We start from the raw sequence: 18,813 nt of genomic DNA on the forward strand, positions 1-18,813 counted from the left end.
CCAAATCCTAGGAAGATACACTAAATGTCCTGTCGTTGGGAAAACCGGGAGAAATGTCCTGGGACCAACACAATAGATTCTCAAAAAAATATAATTCCGACTAGGTAACAATTTTAATATAGTAATATGCAAGTATGGCGGGCATTTATCAATAAAAAGGGCCTAAAGGGTACTCTCCATGTAATTCTGGTAATATCTCTAAAAGGACAATGAGCTCCCCTTGAATGACGTCGGAGCCATGAGGCGCTCAATCACAAAGTCGCCATTTAATTGAGGAAAAAATTTGAATTTATTATATTCTAGCGACCCGCCCCGGCTTCGTACGGGTGCAATGCTGATACTAAATATACTACAGAATGTCTTACAACGTTCACTGTTTTTCAGTCGTTAGACAATAAAAACCGCTATGTCCCTGCGTTTAAAATCTTTAATATTTTGGAAAATATTCATTTAAATTTCATGCTGTAAGGGGCCATATTGATCTATATTAAATGCACAAAGTATTTAAGGTACTTAATCGGACAAGGATTAATGCTGTATTGCTTAAAATCGCTTCGAAAATAAGCCTCTCGTAATTAGTAAAGGATAAAAAATGGCTATTGTGGGTTATCCCTAAGAGACAGACATATACCGTCCCGGACTTTTTTAAAAACCTTTATAAGGTATACAATACTGTAGTACATTTTGATCTATCTCGTAGGGTTCAGCCAGCTTTTGCAATGTGAGCGCAACAAAATGTTTGTTTATTTACGACATCAGTTTAGAAAACTCTAAAATTATCAGTGTTTCTCTACTATATTGTGCATGTATTATACATATAAACCTTCCTCTTGAATCAAGCTATCTATTAACACTTACTCTCAAAATTAATATAAGTATCTAATTTTACAGCAAGCTGTCATACTCTTTCTCTCTGTCTTAACTGTAAAATTCTCTCTCTGGGAGTACCTTCTTTGTGAAACAAAGCGCCATCTATGAACTAGCTGAATAACTAATATGCTAATAATTATCAGTGAATAATGATTGAGGTGCCTGTTTATTTTATTTTATTTTTTAATTAAATTATCATCGTTTTCTTATAAAAACCAAACTCTAATAAAATATTATTAATATAAAATCTTTGTAACATTTCAATAATGAATAAACTGTCAATTGCTTAATGTCAATTCATCAGTCACAAAGATTGAATCAAAATTTATCGTTTTTTGACAAATGAAAATAATCAGTATAAATCGTGATTTATTAATTTGAAATATTATTAATGAAATATGAAATAGACTAATATGTCTTTCCCGAAGATCGAAGGGTATGTTGTGACTGAAAAGTTAGGTTCAGGGAGTTATTCAACGGTATACAAAGCATATACGAAGGTGAACAATCTTTATGTATTTACATTGTTATCTTACTGAAGTGTTGTATTTATTTATGTATGGACTACATAACATGTATGTTATACACTTATAATGAAAAAAGTGTACGAAGGTAACTAATCTCTTAATGAAGGTCTCTGTTACAAAGCTTAAAGTAATTTAATTGTAGTATCTTTATAGTTTTATAATGAGTTATTTAAAAGAAACAAAAAATAAACACCTCGATTGTTTCGTAGTTACTTTAAATTGGGAGTCTCATTTATTTTTGGTAAAACCTCTAGCTGCGAAAGTGATTTCACGAAGTTTTGTTTGATTTTGAGAGTTTAAAGTACATTAAATTAAATACTGCATTAAGGAGTTATTTTATACTTGCATTTTAGGAGTTTGTCGTAGGATGATAGGCATAAAAAAGTACCCTGTTGAAGTGTACCATTGAAGTTGAACTTCAAGGGAGGCTATTAAAGACTAATTTTTATAGGCTTGCTTCATACCAGATTTCATCAAATTCAGTTCAATGGTTTGGCCGTGAGAGTGTAACAACCAGAGTTACTTTTGCATTTATAATTATTGTTTTAATTTTGTATGAAAATAAACCAATTAAATGCCCAAACCAAAGTGGCAAGCACTCTGGCCTGGGTTTTCAAACAGCCAGGCTCAACTATGACATAATAATTGCTGACATTGGGCAAGGCTTCTGATTGGTTATCGCAGATTTAGTCAAATTATCATCTAATATTTACATTTTTACATTAACAACCTGTAACTTTCCCACTACTGGGCTACTTCCTCCTCTCCCTTTGAGGAGAAAGTTTGGAGCATATTCCATCACACTGCTCCAATGTGATTTGGTGGAATACAAATGTGGCAAAATTTCATGAAAATTAGACTCATGCAGGTTTCCTCGTGATGTTTTCCTTCAACGCTGAGCAGTAGATGAATTATAAACACAAATTAAGCACATGTAAATTCAGTGGTGCTTGCCTGGGTTTGAACCCGAAATCATTGGTTAAGATGCATGCGTCCTAACCATTGGGCCATCTCGGCTCCTCTGACATCTAATAATGGAAACATTAATCGATCCATTAAAAATCAAACTAAGTTACTAATAATACATTTTTATAATAGAAGAACAACTTAAATAGTTTGCAACTTTTTACATATAGTGCGAAATATACAACAATTTTAACATACACATCTATCAAAATCTTACAACTAATAAATCTTTGATATTAATATTTACAGGTTGGGGCTCGGTCGATCGTTGCTATAAAATGCGTAGACAAGGCGAGAGTGAAGCATTCTGGAGCAGCAATAGATAATTTAATAACAGAGATAAGGCTGCTGAAGACGCTCACACATCCGCACATAGTACATATGAAACACTTCACATGGGACGACAAGTGCGAACAACTTAAATATTATAATGTTTAATAAGTTTACATTTTTTATGAGTAGTTAGACTGCCTGCATACCTGTATATCGTATCTTATTTATTAACAAAGTCTTAACTTACTGTACAAATCATGACTGTGTGGAATGGTTACCGGTGGAGGCAATAAGGCGAGGTGTTATGCTTTTTTTCTACAAATGGTTGGTACCGGGAGCCTAAACCGTGCCTTATTCAGGGCTAAGAGAGAATACATAACCCTGTGAACTTAGCTGTTATGTCCCTTGTGCCTGTAGTTACACTAAATTTTAAACTGGAATGCTTCCAAAGAAAGTATTGCTGTTTAGCATTAGAATACACAATCAGTCGGCAGCACAAACCCCATATATCCGCTAACAAAAAACTTTGGCATTTTTTTATATTAGTTTAATACATATTTCAGAAACATCTATATCATTACGGAATATTGCTGCGGAGGTGATCTGTCCAAGTACATTCACAAATATGGAAGAGTTCCTGAGAAACGGGTGAGTAAACATACATACATGCCACTATTATTATGACTAGGCCTGATGATGTCAGACGTCATCGATTTGACGTTGACGGCTAACCGACTTTACCACATTTAAAAAACTATGAACATTGTTCGGGTATGTCAATATCTTCAAAGTACAATTACATTAAACGCATGAAACATTCTTGTCTCTCTTTAACTTTACATTGTAGGGTTTGTGAGAAAGAGATGAAGCGAATGTGAAACCGATTTCGATATTACATTCGTTTCGTCTCTTTCTCACAAACCGTAAAATGTAAAGTTGAACAAAGACAGGGCGATACCTACAATCGGATGTCAAAATTGATATTATTGTATTGAACCCAAATATCCGTTTTACAAACTATGTCACAAAAATCGTATATCCCATGCGAAATTATGACAAATTCAGAAAGAAGTCAGGACGGGTAGTTAGTATATTGTTAGGGATCAGAAGTGGAAGTTATTTTAAAAAAAAGCAACACATTAATTAACCAAGGTAGTTTTTTTGCCATTCATAACGTACGAGACCCCCCCCCCCCCCATTCGCTTCAATCTAGACGTGTCTTTGGGTGGGGGATTTACTTAAGAATATATAGTTGACATTGATAATGACGTTTCAGGTATTATATTTCCTGCAGCAACTTGCATCGGCGTTAAAGTTCCTCAGAGAAAAAGGTACTTGCGTCTATGAATTTATCTTTTAGACATTTTGTTTGATCATTACAAATGTAGAATGTATATATAACTCATCTCCTGATAACATTGTTAACTTGGTGGGGCTTTGTGCAAGCCCTGGTAGGTACATATTTATTAGAACAGCACCACCTCCTAACCTACACCGTTGGTTGCCTGGAAGAGATCGCTGTGTAGCGATACGGTCGCCAAAATTGTACGTCTCGTTTATTTAAGCTGGATCCATGTTGTTTTTATTTATTTTCTCTGTGTGGTGTACAATAAAGTATAAAGTAAAGTAGGTACCACTAATCACATTCTACCGCCAAAAGAATTATTGTTGTGTCGGTTTGAACAAAGAGTCAGTGTAACTACAGACACAAGGGACATAACATCTTAATATCGACGGTGCATTGTGGATATGAGGGATGATTAACATTTCTTACAGTAATGTCTATGGACAGGTGACTTACCATCAGGTGGCATAGCATAAAAAATGGAACAAGCATGTGTTTAATTCCATTGAAATTCTGCCACATGTGTGCCACATTGAACAAAGAGGAGGCCTTGCCCAGCAGTGGGATATTTAAAGGCTCTTTACTTTTACTCATATTATATATATCCGTTACTTAAAAATAGTAATTATATTAAATGAAATTTTGTGATGAAAAGTTACGAGTTCGGAATTAACACTAGTTAATGTATTCAAATTTGAGAAATTATTAAAATTGAAAACTATGATAAATTAAAATTTAATTAAATCTATCTAAATATATATTTTGTTATGCTGATTGTAGTCTTCATTTCTTACAAACTGAATCAAAGGTGTTTTCAAAATGCCAATTCAACCAAATTATACTCTATGCAAGTTGGCTGTTAGAAACACTTTTGAATCGTCATTTTACAGAATTACAATTATATTTTTTTTTATAAATTGGAGTTGAAGTCTAGTCAATTTCGATGGTATTGTGATATTATGAAATATTCGGTTTATTTTGCTAGTATCGTGTTTAATTCAATAATATGTATGTATATGTTTGTAGGTGTCGTTCACATGGATCTAAAGCCGCATAACATGTTGTTGCACAAGGGATCTGAGGGAAAATTCATGCTTAAGGTCGCTGATTTTGGGTGAGACATCAATATTAAAGCATGTCCCGGATTTTCGCATGATTTGATTTTATTGTACTCAAAGTAGTCAGTTTTTAAATATATATTGTCTATGTTCTTCCTTGGAGTTCAAGATTACTTCATATTTTGTGCGGTTTTGCAAATTTTATTTTCTTAATAACTCATAGTTCTTTCGTTTAAAGCTCCATATATAGTAACCCAAAACTGTCGCTGATACGCTGCATTTTTTTCTTATGGGCAGCTGCAAGATTCAAATTTGACGCCATAAATCCAGTAAAGATACTGAATCTTGCATAAATTTTGGGACACTTATAATATTTAAATTCCATGTGTGTTTATGTTTTAAACGCTCTCTAACTTTTTAAACGGTTAATCGTATTGAACAAACGTGGATCTTAAACGGATTAAGGGATAAAATTCAGAAAAGCACTAATGAGGTTTAATTCTTTTAATTTATGTTTGTGAAATCAGGTGAAATTCTGCAACATTTTTCTTCCTCATGTACGACACACGCATGAAGTAACATTTGTTTTTTTTTTTTTTGTTAAAAGTTTCGCTCAATATCTATCAGAGGATAGTACGAAGAGCGTCCGAGGGTCGCCGCTGTACATGGCGCCCGAAATGATCCTCGGGGACTACGACGCGAGAGTCGACCTCTGGAGTGTTGGTTAGTTACGGGTTGGGAAATCTTCAAATGTGTAAAGTGGTAATTCGAGAAAACGATCCACTAATAACCTTTTTAAATTAATTAATCTTGATTATGAGATGAAGAGTTACGAGTTAAGAAATTTTATTGACTAAAATGTCAGTTTAGTAGTAAGGAAGTGTGAAATCCTTTCAGGTGTGATCATGTACGAATGTCTGTTCGGTAAAGCTCCGTACTCCTCAGCGACATTTAAAGAATTACTCGACAAGATTCAAAGACGAGCACCTATCGCAGTAAGTGAAGATTATTATAAAACGATTACGTTCAAAATAAGTAACTTCTAAATTTTGTTATTATTTAGTGTCAAATACACTAAATAATTCTTGTCAAACATTATTTAGTGTATTTGACACTAAATAATGTTTGACAAGAATCATATGTTAAATGAACACTTTCCAAACGCTTCAGAAGCTATTCAGATGACAAACATCTTATTCAACAAAGTTATCATTTTATAAAATATAATTTGATCACTCGATTCGGAAATGTTTTACTTTACAAATGTCCTGAATGTTAATGTTTTAATATTTTTTGAAGTTCTAACACAATTTATTACATTCTAATTTTTTCCTAAGCCTAAACTCTCTGTTTGCGTCGAATTGCAGTCAAATCTGATTATGTTTGTGTTTGCACACAGGCACTTGAGCTACAATATATTCCGCGCAGTAGGTTAGTCTCTTTGAAGTCAGTCCGCCGTGACCGAGTCTATGAGGTACATCACCATTACTCCCATTCTAGATTCCCTCCAATTCCTCCATCTCGGCCGGCTGCTTGGATCTCTTGACGCGTCTGCTACAGCACGACCCTGACAAGAGGATATCGTATGATGATTTCTTCAACCACGAGTACTTGGATTTAGATCACATGCCGTCGAAGGAGAATTATAATAAGGTAGTTATTTTTTAAATAAACTAAGCTATGTAAATTTTAGACATAGTGCTAACTCAAATTCGAAATATTAAACAAATTGGTAGGCTAACTGGCATGTGGATGATCTAATGATCAGTGGTCACCAACACCTTTGGCACTGAGAAACATTAACCATCTCTGATATGGCCAATGCGCCAGCAAGATTAGCAAATAAAATGTCGCGTTCCTTGTGAAGTTGTGGTTAGTTACACTGGCTCACTCACCCTTTAAACAATACAATTGTTATGAGTATCAAACCTGCCTTCACGGTTAAAAATATATATTTTGAATGTGTTTGCTGTCCATACAAACTTAAGTAACTTTTGTTATCCATAAATCCATTTTTAGTTTCTTTGCAACGTGTTATTTTATCGGTAGGCAGTCTTCCTGATCAAGCACGCTATCGAACTAGACTGTTCAGGTCGCCTGACCGAAGCCCTCGAGGCCTACAGCGATAGTCTCAGGTACTTAGTGCCGGCTGTCGGTATTGAAACTGACGCTGACAGACGAAGCGCCTTAGCCGCTAAGTTGACTAGGTGAGTAAAATTTTTGTATCCAAGAATATCTCATTTCAGATCAAAATGTTAGGGTGACGTAATATTTACTGTGTTTTTAATCTATGTCTAAACAAACCGGTGCATCGCCAACCGCTGTTTGATTCTCTTAGACTAACATACGTGTGTAATTCGCTTATTGCTTGATAAAATTCAAACTACCAATGAGGTTTGATTATTTTAATTTGTGCTTGTGAAATCAAGTGAAATCAAAGAGCAGTAAAGCGAGAGTGCGATCGATATCGAAAAATATGTGTCCGTATTCAATCACTAACGAAATGATAACCAAAGCTCTTTATTTCACAATTTTAACTACAAAACGACACACAATGCGCTCTTAATACGGACTCTGTCATATTCCAATGGGACGACAGACTGACACTCTCGGAGTTTGTTGCGGATCAAAGTCTTTACGTACTTTTGAAAACATCGGCAAACATTGCCAACTTTTGAGCCAATCTATTTCTATTGGTCCGACGCCACTAGACGAACAACGTAGACAAGTATGTTCGAAACTGAACTCGAGCCTGATTAAATAGTCCAAAAGATCCGCTCACCAGACGAAAGTCCTTTGTTTTGCAGCGGAATTACACTGTACTGTAAACTAATTCGAAATATTCGTCGTTGCGTTAGATACATGGAGAGGGCTGAAGAAATCAAACGCCTCATCAAAGGCCAAAGCAATCCGTGCACGAACTCACAAGGACGCGTCCGCGCAGCGCTCCGGCCGCAGGAGCCCGCCTGCAGCGGACAGACGCTCGGGTACAGTTTTGAACATAGTGAGTTATTTTTTTATATCATTGCCATAATTAGAGATTTTTATTATTTCAAATAGATCGGTGAACTAACAAATATGCCGCCTGATGGTATCACCACCGCCCAAAGACAGGGCCGGATCTACCGTATGGCTTTTTGGGCTTCAGCCCAGGGCCCCGTGGATTCAAGGGCCCCCCAGCTAAGTCAAGACAAAGTCAAAAATAGACGATAGTGCGAAAGAATCCATCATTTTATTAAATTAAACAGATCGTATGGCTTGCAACCCTGTGAATCCTGCAATTAATCAAACCCATTCAATTAATTTAATTCAAGTATACGTTCAGGTGTGTCTTAAGTAGGGGCCCTGAGTAGTGTTAGCCCAGAGCCCCCTAAACTCACGGTCCGGCCCTGCCTATAGATATTGAGGCTTGACAAATATTGTCCATCCCTTACAACGACAAACCTTCACCTAACTTGATAACTGGGATGTTATGTCACAAACTGTAGTCTTCCAGAGTCTTGTCGAGAATTCCTCAATAAATATTAGTATGTATGAAACTGGAGTATCAAAATTTAATTAGTCATTGCCAACTTCCAATTCCTTGACCACTGACCATAAGGTCTATCATAATGGGGCAACCCATTTAAATGATTATGATCCACTAAATAACACTGAGTTTAATTATGTAATTTAATGATGTTATGTTGATGTGTTATAAATAATTTAATTCAACGTAATTTCCTAGATGACGCAAATGTTCAACAAGACACAACAATAGTTGACCCAGCTATAAATAAACATTCAAACGACACGAAAGACGTGCAAGAAACGAACGGAAAGGATGAGGTGAGATATTATTTCATTGTTAAGCAAATTAGTCTTAGTAATGTTAAAAATGTCAGTTTGGATGGCAGAACGGCATAAGTACAGACCCCCCCCCCCCCCCGCCTCCACCTTCACCTTAACTATCGATAGACTATCGATTGAGAGAGAGAGAGAGATTGATAGTCCTCTATCGATATGCAACACTAGTATTAATGTATATTGAGATAGTTTTAATAACGAAAAACAGAAAATCTTTCATTCAAATTTAATTGCAAAAGCTCTGCTTCCCTTTTAACTTTCCGAAATGTTTGCTAATTGTGAGATTACATCTTACAATTGTAGGAAAATTGTAATGAAACGAATTCTATATAGGTAGTAAGTTATGCTGGGTAAAGATCTTGTCTCCTATTGCAAAGGCTTGGAGCGTCTACCACGCTACTCCATTGCGAATTGGTGTATAAACATGTTTTAGAATACAACACATGCACCTTTCCCTCTAATGAAACTAGAGATTAATTTCTGAGCACAACTTAAATTCATTAATATTTTATGGTTGCCAGTGACCCACATTGACTGCGTTTTTTTTATATTTTCCAGTTAGAAGAGCCTAAGAATAAGAAAGAGAAATCTCGCGGAGCGCTGTCGAGGTTCCTGCGACGGCCGGTCCCTTATCTTAACGACAAAGATTCATCCATTGTGAGTATTAATTTGCGAACGAATTCGGACGTAACGCCGATAAACTTTGCAAAAAATGCAAAGAGGATAGTGTTTTTTTTTGTCATTGGTTGGACTTGCCCTTTTGACCAATCAGGATTCAGTATTTAGTAATTTTAGAAAAATTACGAGTTGAATCATCCAATCAATTTGCTTCATTTCAGGCTGATGAAGATAAAACTCAAAAACCTGATGAAACGAACGAACTTTGCAGGATTACATGAATTTAAATAGACTCAGACCCAGCTGTGGGATATGCTGGGCAAAGTTTTATTTAATATTAAATGTCTTAATATATTTTAAACTTATAGTACGTTCCATTCCAATGGCAGGAGGCGCTAAGATAAATAATCAACTTTGACCTTGAATTAAAGCGATATCATTGGTCGAGATCTAAATATGGTATTTAAGAAATTTTGGTTAATGTGGACGAAGTTGTTATTGTAACTAAAGTCTGACAGGAAAACTAAAGAGTTTATATGTAGTTAAGTTGATTAGTGTTGTGTTATAAATAGAGATATATTGATCAAGAATTGTTTGTGCCTAATATAGCTGAGTAGTTAGCGAGTCTCCGTGGAATATTTAAGTCTAAGATCTGTTTACCTCTCCTGTTATTGGAATATAATGTTGTCACAATGGACATCATTTTTCACTAGTCCATACATGTATGAATAATAATAATAATGTCCAAGGAGTGCCTTTATTAGCTTTTATTTGCTATATATAAATATATATGTAACGTGGGGTTAGGTATCAACTCGTTATCAGATGATTACGACATCCGTAATCTTTTTTTCGATATCCCATCAACTGTGACACGTTTCGACTGTCACGTGTTCTTCTACGTCATACTGACGTTGCCAGCATGTAAGATAAAATTTAATAAATCCTAATAAAACTTTTTGATGCTTCGACATATATATATATTAAGGTGGTTTATATATACTAAGGTGGAGCGCTTGCCTATGTGGTTACCACGCACTTAACAGATATGTATATCAATATGACTGTAGTAATAGTTGGTCAAGTCAGGGTTCCAGATTATGTGATCATACAATCAAATGTCTCTATTCTTGAGATTTTCCAGCCCAGAGTAGAGAGAGAGGAGTAGGCTAGGGTTTGGAAACGGTGGCTGGTAGGGTCTGTGGTCAACATTACTAGTATAATTAAATATCTCTTACACTGATTGCTGCCAAGTATGGGGTCTAATTTTTGCCAGGTGTATAAAACAACTGGCTCACTCACTTTTTAAAATGTACATAATCTACAATAGAATTGGTGAGTGAATGATAAGATGCTTTTATACTATGAATGAATAATAATGATAATAAGGGAGAGTAGGGGGGGGGGGAGGTTTAAATTTATTCACAAAAGATTTAAATAAATGTATTGCATAATAATTATTGTCTTTTCTATATTTGGAGATTTTATTTAATAGTTTTAAGAGATCTCATGTTAATGTTGTTGAAATGTAATGCTTCTGTCACATTTATGCTTCAGAATGATAACCACAGGTGTGGTTGTAGCATAAATACAGAGTATTATAATATATTTTGGTAAGCACTTGCCTGTTTGCTTGAATATGAACTTAAACCAGAGATGTTCTACTTTTTTAGTTTTAATTTTACGTGAAAAATGTTGTTTTTTAATTTTATATTCTACCGCCAACAATAATACTTAGTGTTGCTGTTTAAAAGACATTATGTTGCCAGTTTTGAAATATTTTCTAGGAAAATATTTTAGTTGTTGATTTTTTTTTTTTGTTAATAATGTAAGCATTTATGTGTGTTCACACTTTAATTTTATAGTTTTAAATTTGGTTGCATAATAATTAGTTTTACTTATTTTATCTGTAAGAAAATAAGTTTTGTTACCATTAAACATATTAAGTTGCATGAAAAGGAATTTAATGTTATAAAATTGAAAGTAAAGCCCAGTGGACTCGAATGTAACATTTTTCTATTTATATCTGTTGTGATGTCCAACCGAACTACCGAAACGTAATAATTTTCTCAAGATTTCAAAGAATACGTGTTAAATAACCTTGTTTTAGTTTAGGGAATCCCAAAAAGTCCTTTAATAGTGTATCGACATATTTCGAGGTGTGTCTTACGATTCTATGTTTTAGGGGATTCCTGAACAAGGGTACATGAACAAGATTCATGGTTTCTCATGGAGAATGTTTTTCCAAGCTAACTGTGTCTCTACCTTAAGAGGACTACAAGAGCTAAGTGCCCTTGAGAATCGCACGCACACACTTACAAAATCGACAAAAACGACAAGCCCGTGAACTAATGGTTAACTGAGGTGACGAGGTTACGCCCAAACATTCTAATAGATGGCGCCAAACCGAGCGAACTAAGATCAATCATAAATCTCATAAAAAATAGATAGGACAACAGAATTGTTTTTATTTCTTTCAATGTTAGTTAACAAATGATTATAAAATAAAACTGATTCAATTAAACTTAAATATTTTTATTTATATTTTGTATACAATAAAATAGACAGTTAGTTTTAACCTTTTTTTCTTTTATTTATATTATTATTTACCACAATTAATTCTTATACTAAATATTAAAACATACCAATTTTTAACATTTTATAAAAATTTGATAATCTATTTATATAATAAAATCGCAAGTGTTCGAAATCTGTAGTGTAGTAACCGAGGGGTAACATATAGCGTAGTGTTTGTTCGTTTTATTAATATCGGTTCACAAAGATAAAATATATATTCAATTTAAAAAAAAAACGAATTAGTTCATACATAACTTTAATTCCTATTATAAACAAAATCGATAAAATTAAACTCTTTCGCAATATAAATAGCTTCCGTGTTATTGTTTTCGACTTTCTTTATTCTGTAAAAATTAAATATATGTTAGTAATTATATTTTTATTAATTATAAAAGTATGTATTTAAAAAATATGTATCTAAATATACCCCATAGTAGTTTTAATGAAAAATATCAAATTGCTTCGAGTTCATGGGGATCGAATGTAGTCACTCTCAATTGATGTTTTCCTTACTTTCACGAAATACTCTATCGTAATATTTAAAGTATAGATCGAAAAATCTGATTCTATGCGAACTGATTGCACATTTTTTCTAATAGATGTTTTCAATATTCATAATTTATAAAAAAAAAAAATATGTTTAGTAATAAAATACTCTTACCTTTTAATATCGTTCATATGTATGTTCGGCGCTTAATTTATATAAACGTTTTTTAGTTTTCCTCACGCGTTTCACTTTATTTCCCAGATTTACACAATTAAAATTTATAACAAATAATATAATAAAAAACAAATGCCTAATTAATACTACACTATTTTAACTGAATATATTCATTTACAAGAAAGAATAATATTTATTATAAGAAAACATGAAACAATGAATTTACAATTAAAATTACAAAAAAATATCTCGTAACGTAATGATGCGGCGAAAAGATCGACACATCTGTATAGCGTCAGGCCTCGGCCGGCAATGTCTGTACACGGCGTTTACGCACACATGCGTACGCATTTTGTTCGAAAATAACAATATCTAATTTTAAAAAAATCTATCGATTTTATTAAAAAAGTGACACACAGGATAAGTAGTATATTGCTTGTAGAATAATCTAACAAAAAACCAGAATTGTTGAATGTATATAAGTATAGTTATTATATGTTAAAAGATTTTTTTAGAGGTAACTTTGTGATTTTTTTCTATCGTACCAAATTAATTACATCATGTTTTCAAAATAACAAATAACTAGCATGTATCCTGAAGATTATCATTTTTTTTTTCATTTGGTTTACTGCATTCTCCAACTCCGATTGTAAACTAAACTATCAACATTTTTACAGTAAAGAATGAAAAGAAGAGTTTTCAGGCTATGAGAGTTGTAATAAGAATTATTAAAAAATAGTTTTTTATGTACCACATTACCCATCTCCGCACCCCTGACAACGCTTATGCAATATTTTCTGACGATCGCTTGAGTAGTTAACACGTAAAAGCACTTGTCAGTCTTCAGATAGTTATTTTTTTTTTAAATTAAATAAAGACAAAGACTTAAATTTTAGAGCAAAATTTGTTATTTCTTATGTTTTTTTAGCTTACATTGTTATTACGAGTTTATGATGTTGTAATAGTTTTATTGGTCACCATTGCCACCATCTGAACTCTGTTGAAGTGCACAATACTTAGCTTGTTGTATCTGTAAATGCATAATAAATATTGTTCTATATAGTCTGTGGTTTTATTTTTATTTTAATCGGATACTTTTATTATTAACTAGCGGAAACGAAAACAAAAAAAAAATAGTAAAATCGGTCCAGCCTCATCACGTGTGATGCCGTAAGCAAGAGAAATAGGCATTAAATCGTACTGTGGACGCGCATCATAACGCACCAAAAGAAGTATAAATTACAATTTTACAAAACTATAAAATGACAGATTTAGGAGAATTTCTGTGACAAATTGAATCGCTATGCGTGCGAAGGTTCAGATTATTTTGTAAATAAATCACAAAGAAGGTTGAATTACATTTTTTGTCAGAACATAAATTACATTGTCATTACGTATTTATAATTTTGAGGCAAACGTAATAATCTGGTGACAATGAACATTGCTTTACAAAATTCAATATTAAATTAATGACAGACAGCGTGAATACCGATAACAAGTACGTTTCTTCTTTAAATTTACATTATATATATTGTGGACGAAAACGCAGTAGGGCATATTTTTTAAAATTACTTATCAATGGGACTATTTTTGCTCTGTCTTATTTACGTAGCTTCGTATCGCACTTTCATCAGAATCATAACCCAACTACTTAATATGTTATGTTAAATTAAATAACATTTAAATTTTAAAACTGCTCTCATTTTGCCGCATTTAAAAGTAATTATTATCTATGGCCTGTTCATTAAAAAGCATTGGACTCATGCTAATTAAGCATTGTTTTAAAAAAAAGATTGTTTATTGCAAACGGTAATACAGTTAGCATAGAGTAAGGTTAAATAGGGTTCAATGGATATTTATGCCAAAAACTTGTAGTCAATAGCCTATGCACAATTATTTTTAAGGTAGGCATGAATTAATGAACGCCGTTCATTTTGACACAGAATTTAAATAACACTTCTAATATGTTTTTTTTTCTTTTTAGAGCTATTTCAATTGCAACCAGTAATAAAATTTGTAAGTACGAACTTTTTCTTATATTATTTTAATTAGGATTTCCTTTCAAGAAATTCGAAATGGCGGCCTGGTGTTTTCAAACTATGTTTACAATTTCTCGTGCCTCGGAAAGCTCGTAAAGCTGTCCTATGGTGAACCTATTTTGATCGTGACCGAATAACAGATGACGAGAACATCTGAATAGATCTGAAAAGAACAAATGAATAGACAGTACAAGTACACACTCTTTTGTGCACTATAAGGCTAGATATTTTAATATCTCCTGCGTACTTCGTAGCTGATGGCAATCAGTCAAGAGGACGTAATTTAGGTACTTAAATAAGTCAAAGGAGGAATTAATGAATTCCTACTTGTTATCCTATCACGTAGAACTAAAATATCAGATTTGATAGATGTGACAGTGTTTGTAAAAGCCTTTTTTTATTATACTTTTTTGGATGGAAAAAGTGCGACCTGATCGTAAATGGTCACTACCTCCTATAAAATTGATACTGTGGGAAATGTTTACCATTACTTACATCATCAATATGCCAGTAACCTTGGGAACTAAGATGTTATATCCCTTGTGCTTGTTACACAAATAAAGTTACACTGGATCACTCAGCCTTCAAACTGGAACACACAATCCAAGTACTACTTTTAGCAATACAATGTATAATGAGTGTGTGATACTTACTCAGCCGGACTTGCACAAAGCGTTTATCTTACTTGAAGATAGTTTTTTTTTAATTTATATTTCCATTTATCTGGTAGATGTAGTAAGGAGTACACAAACAGAAGTATTAGAAGGAATTCGGTCCATTCGTATAAAAGATGGTGTCACATGGCTCGTTATAATCGGACTGAGCAGTACGGCGCTGGCGTTCACTGTGCTGATCGTTAAATTTTTACTACAAGTGCAGAAGCATGTAAGTCAAATTAAGTATTTCTATTTTACGTGCGGTATTTCGATATACTAAATTGCTTGGTCGTTGAAAGAGATCTAGACATTCCATTGTAGTCCCAGGGATTCAGTTAATTTTGAAAGTAAGTTAGACTTTGGGGAACTATCAATTTATTGGCTACTATTTCAAGTCTGTAACAACTTAAACATAAAATAAATAAAAATGAATAATAATGACTTTAGTTTTACTTAATCATCTATATATCTATATCTACACATCTATATCTATACATATAATAAAATTGGTCTGTTTGTAACATTAAAATAACCGTTTTTTACTAAATGCATATGTACATATGTATTTTCAGTACACATACCAAAATATTTTTTTTGCCATTTTTGTCTGTCTGTTTATTCCGGCTGGAACGGCTGGACCGATTTTCACGGGACTTTCACTGGAAAATAGCTGATGTAATAAGGAGTTACTTAGACTACTTTATTTTAGACCCCCATACCAACTGAGACCCCAGGACATCTTGTTCCTTTAACGTCAACCCTCTGAATTCTATTGTTAAAATAAGAAGTCAGAAGGTCGAGTGCACATTCTCTAATTCCATAGTGATATAGTTTTCTGACCGGAGTTTCATGTTGAACACAATCAAAGGCTTTGGATAAGTCGCAGAAAATCCCTAAGGCATCCTGCGACTTCTCCTAGGCTTCATAGATATTTCTTATAAGTTCGATACCTGCGTCGGTAGTCGTGCGACCCCTCGTAAATCTAAATTGTTTTCTATGAAGCAGATTGTGTCTATTGAAATATGCTAATAATTGATTTAGAATATTTTTTTCAAATATTTTGCTGAGGGTTGGTAGTATTGACATTGGCCTATAGTTGTTAGGATCTGAAGAGTTACCAGATTTAAATATTGGAATGACTTTATTATGTTTCATCAGGTCAGGAAATACACCACGTTGAACACAATCATTGAATATTATTGCAAGATAAGGTGCAATCACATAAATAATTGAATTAATCACCTTTACAGAAATACCCCATAGATCAGCAGTTTTCTTAATGTCTAATGACTTAAACGTACAAATTATGTCATTGGTGTTTACAGGGGTAAAATTAAATTTTGATTTGCATTCTCGTACATTTTCTTTCATCAATGATTCGGCAACTGCTCGAGAAGAAATAAGTAACTTAGTTGTAGAAACTGGTATGTCAGCAAAAAATTGTTCAAAAACTGAAGCAACTTCCCGTTCACTATTTATGACTTTATTATTATAATATAAGTTCAATTCGGAGCTGCGACTGCCACCTCTACCAGTTTCACAATTAATAATTTTCCAAGTCATTTTTATTTTGTCATGTGCATTCTTAATTCTATTTTTTATAGTTAAAGACTTTGCCAAAAAGCACATTTTTCTAAATAATTTTGAATAGTTACTTACATAGTTGGCAAAAGTGGCACTGTGATTGTACGTCCTTTCATTATAAAGCTCGTACATTCGTTGTCTACTTTTATGAATTCCAATAGTAGTCCAATCATTGAATTTTAAAAAGTTTTTACTCCTAATACTAGGGCCACTATATATAATCTAGATATCGGTTTGATAAAGCCATTTATAATTTCAGCACACTGTGATAAGACGATGAGTATCAAGAAGAAAGTCCAAGGATCGGCGGCTTTTAACGCTTTAAGGGTAAATGCTCCCATACACGGCGAAAACACATGCCTTGGGCGAAATTTTCGTTGCATTGTTTTCTTTGGTATTTCAATAGCAGTTCTTAGCTTATTGGTGACTATAACCATTCTATTAATTCGGGAATATGGTTGATTTTGCATATATAACTTGAATTTTTTGTGTTCGTTTTAAAATTAATGTCTTTGTTTTGTTTGAAATATATATTTTATTATTTTTATTTTATTTATGACAAACGTTTCTCCGTAAGCTAAGTTGGATAATACGTGCCTCTTTCATACGCAAGATAAACGACCAATTCCATCTCATGAATGGTCTGTACCTATACTTTTTTGAAACAACTTCCTACAACTAAATGAAAAAGCTGATTTGGTCCAGTGGAATACGTGAATCTTAAGAGCATAGTTTGTAAGCGTGGGAATTTATTTTAGAACACACACATAGGTACTTTCCAATAATACACTTGCATTGTGCAGTGTATCGTACGCACCCCCTAGACAATTAGTTGCTTGTTTTCGTTGCAACGAATAAATTAAATTTTCATTGCGCGTTCATAACGTAGGATTTATAAAAATACATTTATTTATGAGTAATGTATTAGCTATAAGGTTGTCACTCGCAAACACAATTATAAATTATTTGTTAGCATAGGGTGCGGTCAGAGTGCATTAAGATGCCTCATATACATTATGATTTTTATTGATTCTACTGCTCTCCTCTAACTAAATTATTATTTTCTGGATATTTTAAGATTGGTAAGTATAACGAATTAGGGCGTTAAGACACATTAAATAATCACTTACTTAAATTTTATAAATAAAAATAATGGAGGTAAATATTAATCAATTTTTTTTAATTAACTAAAAACTAAAGACATAAATTTTCTTGGTTAAACAAGTCAATTAAAATTATTTTATATTACACAAAAATCAGGGGGGCGGCCCGCTGACGGTATCTGGTCATGAAAGGTACTAACTAAGTATAGCATCAGTAGAAAATGGAATGTATATCAACCGTTTTTGCTTAGCACTATGCACTATTTTAATTAAGCATTTAAATAATTTGGAATTAAGCAGACGAACTAAACGACATGAGTTTGGGTATGAGTTGGCGTTTGTTTTAAATTTCGTATTAAGAGAAAAAAATAAGCAGGATAGTGCAAAAATTACATTACATTCAGGTTCATTCGGGTATTCACTAAGTTCATCCTTACAATTTTGTACTTTTAATTCAACATTAGGGGAAAAGTTACCCTTCGTACACTTTTCAGATTTTATTTTTTTACGATGTGATTAATTGTCGTATTTACCTAGTTTATGTGCTTAAGTGTAACAAATATATTATAGTTTGTTACAAAAAACTCCAAAACTATTATGACAAAAGGTTAAAGGGTTATAGGCTTTTTTCTACATAAAATAATTGTACGAATGTACCCCACGTATTGGTATGGTAGGGGTACGTTCGTA

The 18,813-nt window shown here is 33.2% G+C and overlaps 1 protein-coding gene and 1 long non-coding RNA gene across 2 annotated transcripts; both read left to right on the forward strand.

Moving 5' to 3' along the window:
• Window positions 1–1,197: 1,197 nt before the first annotated feature.
• LOC113402772 (serine/threonine-protein kinase ULK3-like) lies at window positions 1,198–9,920 on the forward strand. The gene is made up of 13 exons (XM_026643084.2): window positions 1,198–1,370; window positions 2,613–2,770; window positions 3,200–3,284; window positions 3,913–3,967; window positions 5,008–5,095; window positions 5,647–5,762; window positions 5,937–6,034; window positions 6,540–6,692; window positions 7,089–7,246; window positions 7,898–8,043; window positions 8,767–8,867; window positions 9,444–9,542; window positions 9,725–9,920. Exons 1-13 carry the CDS (start codon window positions 1,284–1,286, stop codon window positions 9,782–9,784), a joined length of 1,404 nt encoding a protein of 467 aa, XP_026498869.2. The 5' UTR covers window positions 1,198–1,283; the 3' UTR covers window positions 9,785–9,920.
• A 4,769-nt stretch (window positions 9,921–14,689) lies between these two features.
• LOC113402776 (uncharacterized) lies at window positions 14,690–17,567 on the forward strand. The gene is made up of 3 exons (XR_003369248.2): window positions 14,690–14,757; window positions 15,511–15,665; window positions 17,280–17,567. It is a non-coding gene; the product is annotated as an uncharacterized LOC113402776 (long non-coding RNA).
• The last annotated feature ends 1,246 nt before the right edge of the window (window positions 17,568–18,813 follow it).

Source organism: Vanessa tameamea, chromosome 31, assembly GCF_037043105.1.
Source record: "Vanessa tameamea isolate UH-Manoa-2023 chromosome 31, ilVanTame1 primary haplotype, whole genome shotgun sequence".
Taxonomy (NCBI): domain Eukaryota; kingdom Metazoa; phylum Arthropoda; class Insecta; order Lepidoptera; family Nymphalidae; genus Vanessa; species Vanessa tameamea.